We start from the raw sequence: 16635 nt of genomic DNA on the forward strand, positions 1-16635 counted from the left end.
TTCATTGAAAATGAAAATGAATTAATTGTCAATGTCAAATTTGTATAGAAATTCAATTCAATTTTATTTTATTTATAGTATCAAATCCTAACACTTGATATCTAAGGACACTTAACAGATAGAGTAAGTCTAGACCACACTCTGTAATTTACCAAAACCCAACAATTCCAGTAATTCCCCCCAAGAGCAAGCACTTAGTGGAAAAAACTTCCTTTTAGGAAGAAACCTCAGTGATGAGAAAAACTTAAAACCTTGGACTTTAATGATTCATTTCTTATCCTGCAATGTGACTTTTATTATTTTAACATTTAGCACTTTGAATTGCCCTGTTGCTTTAATGTGCTCTACAAATACAGCTGCCTTGCCTTATTGGCTTAACCAGTTACATTGTCTTGTCTTATTATCTTGTCGTCAACCACCCATGTGACCTAATAGAGACACTGTGACTTTGCAGTCATCTGTCCCTGACTTCACCTCAGGGAAGAAACTCACACACACGCCCATGATATTTGACGACATAATTACACATTGAGAACACTCATGTACAGAATAAATAGCAATAAAGGGCAAAAAGACTGGAGCTTTGGTTAATCATTTGTTCTCCAGAGAATAATTCAGGATATATTGAATTTCAGCGTGCCCAGCCCCACATACAGTACAAATTGGGACAGGCCATATGTGCTTGCAGTACATCTGATTCCTTCTGACAGTCCACAGTTTGTGTATTTTGGCCAGGTTAAAGGTTGCAGGTTTGAATCCCCTCTGCTTCTTTCCCTCTAGCAACGGCCAGACTGAACACTCAAGAAATCCTCAAGCTAACCGTGAAACTGATCCTGATGCAGTAGGAGGTGGTGCAAGGCATTGCTGAAAAATGTGACTGCTCTACCAACTCTTCGCTCTAAAAACAGGATAAAAAATCACGTTTAACATCATGTTCACTGGTTCAAATGTAGGCCTCTGTTTCGGTAGAAAGACCGCTTTTTATGTCATCCTGTCACACAAACACATTTGGTCTAATCAATACAATTAAAAATCCTGGTTGATCAGAAACATTTGTTTTGAGGAATTCATCTAAATAGAAAAATTGCTCTTATTGCCATACAGTACGTGCTCTGTGGTTAATATTTGTCTAATATAAATAAAGCAATCCGGGTACAAGTTCATAACCAAATACATTCACTGAAGACACATCCAGTCAAGTAAATACCATAGAAACAGGATTTATTCTAAAGGAAAATGGTAGAGAAGTGGGGAACAGGGATAAAGGGCAACATGGACATGTGTTTGATATACTTTTTAACCAGAGCACACTAACTGGGCGTCACTGAAAGCAGCATTTCATCAAATGTGTTTAAGGACTAGCTCTGATGGGTGAGCTGTCCTGGAACGTCAACACAGAAAGTAATACAGACAATTAAATGTGTATCTTTATGTGATAGATTCAACTCTGAAAACACAGTTGAAGTGTTTAAATGTCCATAAAGGGCTACATGTAGACATTGGTAGGCTGACTCATGACTCCATATGGACAGCTCATGTCACCAACAAGAAAGATGGTGGCTGATTCAGTTTTGTTATCGTAGCACAAAGTCTGATGATCCTTTTAAAAAGTCTTCACAGCTTGAGCTTCCCAGCCAGCGGACTGCTGGGGTACAGCGTAGAGAAGCGGCCCAGGGTCCAGACTGTGAAGACATTTCTGTAGGAGGTGTAGCTGATGGCACAGCTCTTGTTGAACACACCTGCAATATTCTCCTGAGGAGGGGAAGCACAGGACATCACATATCAAAGCTCACATTATACTTTATGCCATCATTAGATTCATTGGTTATTAGTTATTTGCAGTGTAATCTAAATATAATTAGAGTGTAGGACTAGCGTTATGAATCCTGGCGCGCCAGTGACATCTATGTCATTTTTTTAAAGATTATTTTTTGAGGGCTTTTTCCATTTATTACAGTTGATAGGCACGAAAGGAGGAGGGAGATGACACACAGCAAAGGGCCGCAGGTTGGGTTTGAACCAGGGTCACTGCAGGACTCAGCTAACATGGGGCACAGGTTCTTACTGGGGGAGCTAGAGGCCCCCCCCCCAGATCTACGTCATTTTGATGTCACATTGGCGCGCGCCACCTCAGGTGCTGCTAGTGTACCACACGTATCTGAGACTCACCTGAGGCCAGTCTCCATTGGGCAGCTGGTTGTCAATCAGCAGCTTCACTCCTCTCTCGATGGCGCGCCGGTCAGGATGCCTGATTATGCACACAAGAGATTTGATTTAAATAATTTGAGTGGATTTAACTGACTATCGACAACTTCAAGTCTCTCTGGTAGTCAGGTGAATCCACTGCAAAGCATGCGTGCAATTAAAAGGCAACAGCACAATTTCTGCAGATTTTCCAAACCTGAGCCCATCATATCAAGGTGCATAGTGATCCAGTGTAAACACCAAGCCTCTGTTGAGCTTTACCTGACAGCCATGAGGCCTAACAACGCCCAGCAGGTGTTGTGGATCTGAGCGTTGCTGCTCTGGATGTAGCGCCGCTGCTCGCACGACTCAAAGTCCTCCCCCCAGCCCCCGTCAGACATCTGCCGGTCCAGCAGGAACTGACAAGCTTTGTGCACCTCCACGCACACATCCCTATTAACAGAGGCACAGTAGTGCAATTAGGTATGTGGGCTAGGAGTTTATCTGTGTCCTGTGTGGCTTCACACAGAGCAGCAGGGATCAGTGGAACACGTACTCATCCTTGTAGATGTGACCCATACAAGCAAAGGCTTCAAGGCCAAACCATACTCCATATGTGAAGCACACTCCCCAGGACCTGAGCAAGAGCAAAATCATTATTTTCTATTAAACATGACCTGTGTTAGCATGTCAGGCGGTGCAACAGAAAGTGCAGTCTCACCCTTCCCATGATCCGTCAGGCCTCTGCACCTTCTTGCAGTAGTCCAGACCTTCTCTTAGAGTGGACCTTAAAACGGACCAACAAACACATTAACTCCACATCTTCTCTTCCGAACATCATCAAGAACTGAGAAATGATTTAGGTAAAAGTGTCTGTGTATCAGTGTTTTTGGTGAATATCTTTGTCATTTATTCTTTTTAAAGCAATTTCAAGTTTTTAATTAAAAAAGTCGCGAAAATGTCACTTTGAGGTTTTTCAACATTAATAGGAGTTCTTCCAGCCTGCCTATGTAACTTTTCCAGTTACTAGAAATGGTGATAGGTGTAAACCGAGCCCTGGGTATCCTGCTCTGCCTTTGAGAAAAATTAAGCTCAGATGGGCTTATCTGGAATCTTGCTCCTTATGAGGTCATTAGGTGGAAGGTTAACCCCTTCTCCTCTTCAATAGCATTTAAAGCTAAAGACTCAGAAATGGCACATCCTAAGGAAAGATCATTTTGGGACTGGCTCTAATGGCTGTAAATCTGCACGAAGGCTGAATTCTGGAAAAGAGACTTCAGATCCAGTATTAGGGGACCACTAAGGTCTATATAAAAGAGACTGCAGATCCAGTATTAGGGGACCACTAAGGTCTATATAAAAGAGACTTCAGATACCGTATTAGGGACACATAAGTCTTATATAAAGGACTTCAGATACAGTATTAGGGGACCACTAAGGTCTATATAAAAGAGACTTCAGATACAGTATTAGGGGCCACTAAGGTCTATATAAAAGAGACTTCAGATACAGTATTAGGGGACACTAAGGTCTATATAAAAGAGACTTCAGATACAGCATTAGGGGACCACTAAGGTCTATATAAAAGAGACTTCAGATACAGTATTAGGGACCACTAAGGTCTATATAAAAGAGACTTCAGATACAGTATTAGGGAACCACTAAGGTCTATATAAAAGAGACTTCAGATACAGCATTAGGGGACCACTAAGGTCTATATAAAAGAGACTTCAGATACAGTATTAGGGACCACTAAGGTCTATATAAAGCATCCAGAAAGCAGCACGTCATAGGACTTTTATATAAATACTGCATAGTATGTAAAATATGATTTTAATACATGTGGGTTAAAGCCAGCTTAGTTTGCCAAGGTTTACATAATGTTTCATCAGATTAGTCAGCTGTATCTGTGCCATTCAGTAATTAAAACTACTAGATGTGTGTAGTATACCTTATCTCCTGAGCACGGTGTTCAGGGTAGGCCTTCTGGAAGTGCCTCAGAGCCTGCATTACTGCTGAAGTACACTCCACATAGGTGTAATCTATCATGATGTCCCCTGTGTGTGTGTGTGTGTGTGTGTGTGCAGGAGAGAGAGAGAGAAAACACAGTGTTACTAACACATTTTACAACACACACAGTGCATCCTTTTTTAACAGAGAATATGACAATATATTTGCCCTTTGATATTTACGGCCATAATATGGCAACATATCCAGTCCAATTGAACAGGTTTTCCAGCCTTTTAATGTTGAAAGGAAACAGAAACGGCATGCTTATATTTGGATCTTTGTTTTCCTTATTTTCCATCTGCATATTCGCCCATTTGTGTACAGATAGTAAAATTATATAAGCAGTACCTTATGTAACAGATTTTTAAACATTTAATGTAAGTAAATGGCAACAAGGGGTTTTTTTCTCTCAAAGGAGCACATTTTGCTCTAAAGTTGAAAAATGTAGGATTTATGTACATAAGCTACTGCTTTTACTGCTAAATTGTACAACAACACAATCATGTTTTGGATACAAAGTGTAAGGATTTCAATCCGCCCCTGGGCTCTAAGTTCAAGTTCACCAATGTTGTCATTATAACATCAACAATTCCAAGAAATGAATTCAGTGACCTTTTATGTCATGACCTTTTATTAAGCTTTAGCCTTGGACATTTTTATAATCTCTATCTCCACAATTAAGTGTAATAACATGTAGTAGATTGAAAGTAATGTTTTAAGACTACTCATATCTGGCGTGTCGTGCATTTGACGGGTTACGGTGTTGGCAGCAGACCTACCGAACACCTCGGATGGGTTCAGTAGCTCCAGGAGTCTCCCTCCTCTCTTGGTTTCATATGTGGCAAATCCTCCGTCAGAGTTCCTCATGCTCAGCAGCTACAAGGAGAAAATAGACACACAGTGAAGGAGCTGTGAGACTGAAAGACTCCTTTAAACCAGTGTTATCAAAATAAAAGTTCTGGAGCTTTTCATAAAAGATGAACTTGGGAAATATGACAATGGTTGCATATTTATGTGCTTACACCAAAAACCAAACCAAAAAAAGACTAACTGATGGGAGTGTGAAACACACGTTAAAGGAGTCTTGTGTACTGCGGGCAGACTCACCACATTGACAGCGTCATACAGGCGGTCTGGGGGGACCAGCTGGCCGATGGAGGGACACTGCTCCTGCAGCAGCATCACGGACTTCAGGCCCTCCGCCGTGCAGTCCGCCACGATCCAACCACAGTCGCGGGTACTGAAGGGGAAGCCTCCCTGAAAAACAAGAACGCAATGATACAAAATGCAGTCACACACACAAACACGCCAACAGGCTTAGAAATGTTTCTTTAAGAGGCTATTTTTTGCCTTCCTTTTCAAAAGGCATTCTATTTTTTTTTATTACAATTAGTTTTGAAAAGTGTCTCTTTTGTGATATTAGTTTTACCTTGTTCATCTGTCTGTAGTACTTCTGATACTCAGGAGGATTCTCAGGTATCTGTTAGAGTACCAGGCATAAACAAATCACTGTTAAAGCAGAACAGATTCCAGGTTTGATCTTTAGCACATCGGAATGTGTTTGGTAGTAAAAAACAGAAGCTGAAGCACTGCCAAACACATTATATCAGTAGAATGTGAAAATATGGATTTTATTACTAATGGATGATGAAAACCATGTGTTCAGTTCAGTTCAATTTTATTTATATACAGTAGCACATTTAAAAACAACTATAGTTAGATAGTTAGTGCTTACAAAAAGTGATAATATACACAAACAATACACAATACAAAATAACCAACAGAAGAAAAAGGGTTAAGGTATCACAGCTCAACCTGAACTGAAAGCCAACGAATACTAGTGGGTGTTCAGCGAGGACATGTTTCAACGGTCTGAGATGTTCTTATATAAATATGTAAACTATTCCAGAGGTTTGGAGCAGCCTCTGCAAAGGCTCGGTCACCTTTACATTTTACCCTGGATCTGGGCACATCGAGGAGCATCTGATAGGAAGATGTCAGTGCTTTGACAGGTGTGTGAACGTGTTAAAGCGCTGATAAATAAGAAGGAGACAACCCATTTAAAATCAACCCTGAAACTGACAGGAAGCCATGGAGCGTGGCCGAAACTGGTGTAACGTGGTCCCGCTTTGACGCCACTTTACTACCGTCCACCTCCTGCTCATTGTCTACCGTTTGCCTGGTTTTCTTGTGTGTTTACTTGTTTGTTTGTTTGTTTTTTGCTTTTATTGTAGAGAATGCTGATGTAACAAGGGAATTTCCCCGCTGTGGGATGAACAAAGTATCATCTAATCTAATCTTTTTGGTCGTCTTTTAAAAGTCGAGCTGCTGCGTTCTGGACTAACTGTAACTGATGAAGGGATGACTGATCTAATCCCACATAAAGAGTTACAGTAGTCTAACTGAGACGTAATAAATGCAGGTATGACGATTTTGAAGTCTTGTTGTAGCAGGTAGAGCTTGACCTTAGTCAAAAGTCTCAGCCGGAAGAAACAACAGCACTAATCAAATTTAAAAGCCCTGTCAAAACTCACACCCAGATACTTGGTAAAAGGACGAATACGGGAACCTAAAGTACCAAGAGTGTCTACACAGGCACTAAAATGTTAAACACGACTAACTACAACAATTTCAGTCTCATTGTCATTGAGACAAAATTCTGATCATAACCTTATTTGTGTAAGTGAGACGTTGGTGGTACCTGTGTGATGGTGAGGAACTGATGGGCATCTCGGAGGCACTCTGCTAGTCTGGAATCATCTTGGGCTCCTGCCTGAAAGCCCCCAACAAACAACTCATTATAATCAGCTACTGCCATATAATGCAAATAAAATTAAAAGATTTTAAGCCAACACGCATTAATCTACTCTTAGAGGTTTATAATATTTGCCTGCTGGCTCGCTTGTAATGAGTATCCATTTTGTTTAGTTGTTTTGCGTTACCTCAAGGAAAGCCTGTACAGCAAAACAAGTGTCCCACAGTTGAGATCCATTGGTCCCCTGTGCACAACAAAAAAGGACAAAGAAGTCAAACACTCGGACTGCGTTCAAATGGAACTGAGAGTACTGAAACACTGACGGCAGGACAAAAGACAACGTGGGAAACCAGCACGTAGCCTAAAAGAATAGAATTGGAAGGTGAAAAGTTGATTTAGTTTTAAGGTAATTTGACGTCCATGTGTCCATTTTTCCACTGATATCTGCACCATAACTGACTCCTTTAATCTCAGAGCTCCTCCTCAATGTCTGAGCTCCTTGACCACTCCTAAAGGGGAGCCTTTAGGGCGAGACACCATAATGATCTAACAAGTATAAAAGTACTACTACTACTACATCTGTACAACTGTGTACTGTCACACTCAACAAACTTACCTGCATTTTCATGCCGTCTAATCCCAACCTGGAACACACAGAACTACTTGTTAGTTTATCAATTGTATATTTTTTTGCTTAAGGGTCTATTACTATTGAATGTCATTTTTTTAACACCACATTTGTTTTAGTCAATGATAGAACAAAAGTCTCTTGTGTTTAAAAAATAAGTTGTCAGAGACCGGCTGACTGACCAGAGGTAGTCTGGGATCCTGGACACGTGCTCCTGAAAGACGGGAGAGGAGGGACCGTCCACATACCAGCGAACCAGCATGTTGATGGTCTTGGAGATCTGAGGAGAAAAGGCCAATACTTCGTGTTCACACCCTCTTTCTCTTTAACAGTGTAACAGTTTAAATAGGGTCATTTGAAAACCTTTGGAAATAAGTTGTAGAGTTTTTTAATCCTGTGTCAAGCATACATATTTCCATTCCTGTGTTTTTGGATATCTGTGTATTCTGTATCTGTGTATCACCTACCGGTCCAATGCTGATACATTTAGTGAAGCTGTCGTCAGCCTGGATGTGTTCATAAAGTTCTCTGACGGCCTTTCCTCTCAGCGTGGTGCTGTGGTGGGCTTCGTACACGTTCAACACCACTGCAGGACGAGAGGAACGGAGTCACGATGTCAGGGGAGGGATTCACAGAGAAACCTTTCTTTATCATTGTTAAAATCATCCTGTTGCCTGAGATACGCCTGATATTTTTGTCCTACTTGAGTCTATTGCTAATCTGCAATGTGCAACCCAGTTGTCTTGCATCGCCTTCATCGTCAGAAGCGTTGAAATCCCCAAACTGTTTGTTTTAATTACATCCTCATCAATTTCATGTGAACAATCATTGCGTGCTGCCTGTTTTTCAGCAGCTTGCTCCTGTAGGTGGTTTGTCGTCACGGCGCCCAGTGTGCTGTGCATGCTTACTGTAGGCGACGGTGAGCAGTGTGCTGTGGGGGGTGTACATGTCACACGCTGCCACGTTGTTCCTCTGAGCAGGCCAGTCGATGGTCGCATAGTCCTGGACATAAAGCTCCTGAATAAACAAAGAGAAGGAGATACAGTGTGTTTATATATGATATGTAAAGAAGAAGAAAGAAAGTGCATAGGGCTGTATCCTCTGCATAGTTTAAAGGTGGATCACAGATTGAGACGCTGGAAGTCCCCCATAAACCCAACAATGTAGGAGTGGAAACTCCTGAAAGGATAAGGGGCCAAGAGCCTGGGACACCGGGGACTGGGATCACTGACGTGGTCCACCTGACTTCTGACTAGTAGTCTGATTATGGGATTGGAACCAGATTTTTATGCCAATTTGTTTAATTTCCTGATATTTGGTTTGATTGTTTTATTTAACTAATACTACTTTACTTTTTTTCACATTCCTTGAGACCAGAATAATCTATGCCTCGACTGAAATGTGGTATTTCATATTTTTATTTGTCTTCTTTAAACTGCACCACATGAGCTGTTGTTTGTCATATTTGCAAATCAAAATTTGAATTACAAAAAAAAAGGTGGATCACATTAATGGAAGATTCCACCCTTTCATACTCCTACACTGATAAGGAGGGGAAAGGGGGGGGGGGGGTCTAACTAAATGAGTAAGGAACTATAACCAATGCAGACGCTTGACCTTTAAAATCACCACATCTCAACCAAGAAGAACTACGGGAGGATATGGAGCAACGGAAACTCGACGTCCAGTAAAGCTAATAATAACTAATAATATAATAAAGAATAATCTGTGAGGAACAAACGTGGGTCTGGAGGCTTGAGGCGGCCCAGCAGACACATTGTTTTTGCTTTTCCTTTCTTCAGTCATCCATCTGTACAATATCAATCTGTGATGTTGATAGCTCTATACTTTCTCCAAAATTACTATCATTTTTAACCACGTTTGCCAATAACGTGCTGCTTTAATACAAAAAGGGCGCATTTTGTTTTCTGTAGAAAAATGTTAAATAGTTATGAAATAGATATGATAATAGTTATAGAAATAGTAAACTCTTATGAATGAAGAAAGCAATCCTGCACTGTAACTGTAAGCATCCAACAACAAAAATCTGACATTTACTGTTAATAGCATGGAAACAATTTGTTGAAATTGATGGACTGAAATTTGGACTATAAACTTGTGATGGGCATTTCTTTTCCTTTTTTTCTGACATTTCAAAGCCTCAACAGCTAATTTATCATTTTTAATGAAATGCATGACATATTAACTGATAAGCAAAATGAGTTGCACCTCTGACTTTTAATATTGATATATAATTAGGTAATATTATTAGAACATATCATCTACATTTAGCTTTGAGAGTTAAACAAAGAACAAACAACAAAATACACCCAGGAATGAAAAGCACACTTGCAAAGCCTCTCTTCTAATGGTGTCCCCCCCCCATTGTGGTACCTGTCTGAGGCTGAGGACCAGGGGGTCCTGGTCTGCAGACAGTCGGACAGCGTAACAGTAGCTCATGGGGAGGTAGACCTGGCGACAGTGACACCACAGGGTGGAGGGGTGGGCTGGCATCCAGGTGGGGAACAACCTGGAGCAGGTAAAATACATCCATCATCCCGGAGTTGATATGGAAAAAAAAAACATTTGACATTAACTCAGAAAATCCTCTCTTTCTCTCTCTTTTTAAATGTTTCTAATCTAACACACAACAGCCACTTTCCATCCAAGTAGTTACAGGAACGTAGTTCTAGGAACAGTCCACTTCTAAACAGTCCACCAACTACTCTCCCCCAAAACCAGCTTTTATCTTTGCATTCACACTGGCCAAGTGGCCGTAGGAACTGGTGGGAGGAACTCGCCAATGGTCTTTATTATGTTAAAATCAGAAAACAAATACCCCTAAAAAAAGTGTGAACTAAATACTTAATTTAATGTACATAGCTTATGTCATAATTTAACTCCCCGCCGCCTCTGCCTGCTGTGCTGTGGTCGTGTGTGTGTGTGTGTGTGTGTGTGTGTGTGTGTGAGACAATGTTTGAGACGGCCGGCCAGCTTGTGGAGTTTAACTCCAAAAAGACAGTTACCCACAGCTTCCCGTTGACCTTACGATGGACATGTGTTGATGATTTTCGCAATACTGCCTGTATTCGAAATCTAAACAGTTCGTTTCTCGCCTAAAACACTCTCAGAAGTGAATTTAGTGATGAATAAGATGGGGAAAATTGTTAAAATTATCCCGTTGTTGGTCTGTCTGTATCGGAAAACCGACTCTTGTTGACCTAGGTCGCTGTGCGGAAAAGGGAACAGCGAAAAGCCCCGGCCCTGAAGAAGGAGCTGAAAGAGTAACAGAAACTATGGTCAGAGGAACTTAAAAATCCCCAAACTGGTCCCGTCTGAACAGGAGAAGAAAGGGTTCTAGGAACAATGTGTTCAAGGAACTGCAAAAATCCCTCCGAATGGAAAGCGGCTAATGTCTGGTCTCTGCTATGAAAAATCCTCTGTTGCACAAGGCAATGATAGCATGTACATTTCCACCAGCAGCTTGAAAGGAAGACAGAGAAAAACTGGGCATTTAGCATGAATAGGCTAAGAAGGATCATAGTCTTCACATCCAACCAACCTTTTTGTTATTGTGTCTTTTCATGGGTATTTTATATTTTACGCAGGATTTCCATTTAAAAACGTGGATTGATTGCAAATTGTAAATGTGTGCACATGCATCATTTATTGGCTACAGCCGTTTCCTTAGGACATTGTGTGTTTTATGAGCTTTTAGAAAAGTGTGGTTATTATGATTGTGAAATAACCATTTAAAAAAAATTGTGGGTCCAAAATGAATGTTTCGTTAATCTCTGTAAGCTCTCAATGAAGTTTGGTTCCAGCTTCTGAAAGGTGTTATTAGGTCTTAGAAGTTGCTAGTAGGTCTTGTTGTTATTAGGTCTTAGAAGTTGCCAGGTAACCAACCACCTGTTGTGATGTGAATGCAATGAAAGGCGGAGTGTGACATCTAGTGGCTGAATGTAATCCGTGTTATTAATGTCATCAATTGCACCTGCAAAGCATGACTGATGATGATACTATCGGATGTTAGAGCTTACCACATCTCTGGTAGCAGTGTGTTCATTCCCTCCCAACTGTAGACATTTAAAATGGCCAACCAGAATTTACCCCATGAGGGAATCCCCACAGCGCCACCTATGCAAAATAAAAAAACATGCAGCTTCAGTTCACCATAAATAATTTACATCCACTCTATAGTCCAGCACTGACTACAGCTTACATTAAAATAAAATGCCTTTACTAAAACACGAAGCAGTTACATATTCCCCATTTAAAAAATCAGTTTTTCACATCTGGCCATTTTGTGGGGATGGCGGTGTGTTTTTATAACGGTGTGTTATCAGCACAGACAGGTGGTCAGTGATCAACTACTGCTGTTGCGTTTTTTGGGGACCATTTCAACCTCTTCTTTCCCACCTTTGCTGTGCAGGTTGTTCCTGGCTCGAACCACGTCTGGATCATCGGGCTCTACTCCCAGGATCCTTAACGAGATGTAACTCAGCGCCGTGCCGAAGACGGTGGACTTATCTTCAACATGTCTGAAGAAAACCAAAACACACCCAACATGCTGCCATAAGCAATATTTCAGACAGCCCGAGCCAGTATGTTTTTAGACGTTACGATGTAATTCCTTTGTAGCGTTGGGGATGAAAGTACACTTTAAGTAATTACTACACCAGTCTTCCTGATGCAATTCTTTAACAGTCACATGTTAATAATACTAATACTTGTATCATAACATTACATCTCATTATAAACACTGACCCTATCATTTCTGGAAGGGACGTTTTCCCACTTTTTGGAGTTAACCTTTGGTATAAACGATACTGGGTAAAGCGTACGTCTACCACCTCTTGCCTGTTACGATGACCTTACACATCTTACAGAAGAGGCACTCAAGTGATATGGCATGTGAGGATATCATAAGATTTAAAAAAAAAGGCTGCTGCTGACTTACAGACCCCAGCCTCCATCTGGCAGCTGCACAGAGCGCAGATACCTCACCATCTCTTTCTTCCAGGCTTCGGCCAGAGGGATCTTAGCCACATGGCACGTGATGAGGAGACCTGAAGCACAGAAGGGGACAGCCATACAGGGACAGACATAAAGCCCATGCACACAAATCATGAAACCTTCTGCTGAACAATGGTTAGTTCTGCAGCTCCACCTGCATCACATACCACAACGAGGTCATTTTTACAATGGTCTCTGCACATTTTAGAAATCATGTCACCTGGTGTAATCAAAGCAGTGTGCACTTCTGTCTGCCACGGTGTCTTTCAAAATATCACCATGCCAATTTCTTGGCTTTAATAAACTTTTCTTTTACACAAAAAGACAAAAAGAAAGCTGCTGAACACTAAAGGTATTGCGGCTGTAAGCAGTCCAAAAGGGACTAAACACTTAGAGATGCAAACATGTGACGCACTCATGATCGTATTGCAATGATTTTATTTTTCTTCTTCTTCCATATGTACAGTACACTCAGCACTGCTGCTACCTAATGTAACTGTTAACTGGTGATTAGAGATAATTGCGTAATACTGCGTGCTCTGGTCAACAAAAGTGTTCGCTCCCAGCTTCACCCCCCCGTCAAAGCCCAAAGAACCCAGGTGCACAGGTGAAGCAAACAAATATATCACTTCCTCTCAAACCGTCATTAAAACGCCCACAAGCTACAATATCAGCGCATAACACAATAATCAATAAATGAGACCATAAACAACATAATGTGGCTCCTACAAAAGGTGTCAAACATAAGGACATGGAGCAGGAGGATTTGGCCTACCTGGTAGCAGGAAGAGCGGTCCGCCGTAGTCCCCCGCCCAGTGGCCGTCCTCGGCCTGGAGCTGGCTGTAGAAGAGCATTCCCTTCAGAGCTGCGTCCACAGCTGTGTGGGCAGCCGGGGAGTCCGACACAAACGGACTCTTCGGAGAGAAGGGGGGGGGGGTTAGAAATGAAATCCAGACAAATGTCATACATTTCAGGGCTCTGCCAGCTTAATACATATCTGTTGAGTCTGGCTTTTAATACGTAGCAGTGGTGTGACAATTTCATTCTTTTGTTTCTTTGTAACTTTTTCTGATTTTAATGTTTTCTATGTTCACTCTTTCCATTGCATTTTGGGATTTTACTCATTTTGTTAAGCACTTTGGATACCTGCTGGTAGTTGTAAAGTGCTATATAAATACATTTTGATTGATTGATAATTTATATTATTTTATTACAAGTACTTACTTTTCAATATTTATGGTCACAGGTTAATATAATTTATATTATGCTACCGACTCTTGCTTCATCACTCTAATTACACGTTCAATTTAATTTTAACGTCACTTACACTGCAATATTGTTTCTTGTATCATGGCAACCGCACTTTAAAATACCTTTATTTGACGCCATTTTGCTTACTCAGTCTACCTTATAATAATTGTCTGTTGTTTGCCTGTATTTCTTGTGTGTTTACTCGTTTGTTTGTTTTTGTTTTTTGCTGTTATTGAAGAAAATGCTGCTGCTGTAACAACAAAATTTCCCCATTGTGGGATGAATAAAGTCTAATCTAATCTAATCTAATCTAATCTAATCTAATCTAATCTAATCTAAACAGAAACAGCTAAAACGTAGTTCTCCTTAGTTTTCGTACATAAGAATAAGTAAGTCTGAGGAGTCCATTAGTTCCTAGCGTGATGATGTAGGACAGATCTGAAATCATTCACTATTCACACACTATATACAGTATATATTCTCATAAATACTGCTATTTTGTCTGTTTTATACTGTTAAAACTGTCCGGAGTCAACTTCAATGAACCCAGAGTACTATGTAAAAGTAGTGAATAAGTAACAATCACAAACCAAGCATTTGTTTTTGTCATTTGAAACAAGAACAGATAAATAATAAAGATCCAAAACCTACCGTGTCCAGGCCCAGAGAATGGGCTTCCAGCATGGTCTGCTTCCTGTCTGGGGTGTCCTGGTGGTCCACGTAGCTCCAGGTCTGCCTGCCCTCCACGTTAGTCAGCCTCCAGCGGCTCAGGTCTGTGGCTGGCTCGGTCTTGTAAGGCCCCCCCCGCCTCCGCAGCTGCCTGGAGAACAGCAAGTATTCTTACATGAACCCAGTTTACTACTGGATTCTTGAACTTATTATATCTATTAACTTGTATAATTATATATTTTGCAGTATACGCAAGCTGTGATAGAGTCTCACCAAATAGAAATATTTACAACACTGAAACCAATAATTTTGGTTAAGGTGATTGTCATGTGTTCAAAACCTTCTACTCGCGTCTGATACACAATCCAAACCAGTGTCTATGGGTGATGGGAATCTAAATATATATTTAAAGGTAACTTTCCTCTCCTTTAAAATCAGTTTGATTTCCTCTACGACCTGGCTGTTCATCCACAGGGGATCAGAAATAACATGAAAACCAATTATACAAATTAAAACCCACCTTCATTATTTATTGTACATTGCACCTGTATTGTTAGCTGTAAGTGTTGATTCATTTTGTTTTTGGTTATCTTGTTTTGCATTATTTGAAGTGGGACATCACACATTTCAATAGTCAAACCTGTTATCGACAGTTAGGTATTTGATTCTGTTTGATGGAAAATCAGTTACTAAATTATTAAACCTGGTTCAATAATTACCTTAATTGTCAGCATAATGTATACAGTGGTGGAAAATGATCTTCATTTTTAAGTAGAAATACCAATACCATGATGTTAATATTTACAATATTATTTACAGTAAAGCTAAATGTATGTACAGTATCTATAGTTAAAGTACTCATTTAGTAGCAGAATGGCTTCTGATAGCACATTAGCTCATAATAAGTGATGAATTAGCTGGTTTAACTACTAATTATACGTTGGGCTGCTTCACCTGTAACAACGCATCATAATACATCATCTTTATTAAATGCATAGCAATAGGGGTTATGTTGAATTTTAGCTACAAAGTAACTGCAGCTGTCATGTTTTTTAAAAAGTATTTCCCTCTGAAATAGAGTGAATAAAGGGGTTAAGTAGCATAAATAAGAAGCACTCACTAAATGGACCATTTCCCACTTTTGCATATGCAGTGAATGAGACCACGGACAGAAGAGACATGACACTCCGATTACTCTTAAAGTTTCCACTTGAAAGGTCTAATTTAGTCGACTACCTTGACACAATGACCCAAACTATCTTATTTTGTAAAGCCTATTTACTCTGTAGTCCATTTAGAGAGCTACTCCCCACGTGACAGAAAGCCCTAACTCACTATAAAGCACAGTCCCTCATCCTAAAGACGACTCTCATTATCAGAACCGTGTCAATTCAGTCTGCATCCTATCACTTCCACGTCATTATTTCGGATAAAAATGCTAAAAACCACTAGTTTTCGCTACATTATCTGGTAATAAAACAAATACTTACGTCCCCTCTGTCATATTTGTGACATATACTGAGTTAAATCGTCCGCTGGAACATATTACTGGATTTCTTTTCAGGTGCTCTGCTCCCTACTGGGAATTGTAGTGCTTTAGAGAAAGTATAGGTTAATGTTCCGTGTAATTCACACTTTATTTCCCAGCAAACATCGCGGTGCCGCCCCGAGAAGTTTTCAGTATGGAGAGACATGAGCCGAGACTCAGTTGTCCAATCACACACCGGCTGGGCGGAGAAATGGGAGGGCCATCCGCGAGGTCCTCCAATCGGAGCGCTCCTACGACAAACACTACACATGTGCTCACGTATTGATTATGATGACCATGATGACCCAATGCCCAAGCACTGCCTGTTACACTGATAAATGACAACTGGGCTAAATGGGACAATTACTTAAAAAATACCACTTTTATTCAATATATAGTTGTTAGACGATTTCACAACTCAGTTCAATAAAATACAAAAAATGGTTTCAACAACATTCAATGGATTGTATCTGGTATTACAAATGCAATCCAAGTAATTTAATATGTGACAATAAAAGCAGCTTTTCCAGAGACTTAACTCACTTTAGGAACATCATACTGAGTTTGCACAACGCACACCACACAACACACACA

At 40.5% G+C, this 16635-nt stretch overlaps 1 protein-coding gene across 1 annotated transcript; it reads right to left on the reverse strand.

The window, feature by feature from the left end:
- Nucleotides 1–274: 274 nt before the first annotated feature.
- lss (lanosterol synthase (2,3-oxidosqualene-lanosterol cyclase)) lies at nt 275–16415 on the reverse strand. Its single transcript, XM_032530401.1, has 22 exons — nt 16004–16415; nt 14496–14664; nt 13369–13507; nt 12538–12646; nt 11997–12118; nt 11618–11714; nt 9972–10107; nt 8486–8594; nt 8045–8163; nt 7760–7857; nt 7566–7593; nt 7137–7193; nt 6896–6967; nt 5624–5674; nt 5302–5451; nt 4974–5070; nt 4136–4241; nt 2906–2971; nt 2741–2821; nt 2467–2637; nt 2170–2248; nt 275–1752 (listed from the first exon to the last, which is right to left on the reverse strand). The coding sequence occupies exons 1-22, from the start codon at nt 16015–16017 to the stop codon at nt 1615–1617; spliced, it is 2208 nt and encodes a 735-aa protein (XP_032386292.1). The 5' UTR covers nt 16018–16415; the 3' UTR covers nt 275–1614.
- Nucleotides 16416–16635: the final 220 nt, after the last annotated feature.

Source organism: Etheostoma spectabile, chromosome 11 (assembly GCF_008692095.1).
Source record: "Etheostoma spectabile isolate EspeVRDwgs_2016 chromosome 11, UIUC_Espe_1.0, whole genome shotgun sequence".
Classification (NCBI taxonomy): Eukaryota; Metazoa; Chordata; class Actinopteri; order Perciformes; family Percidae; genus Etheostoma; species Etheostoma spectabile.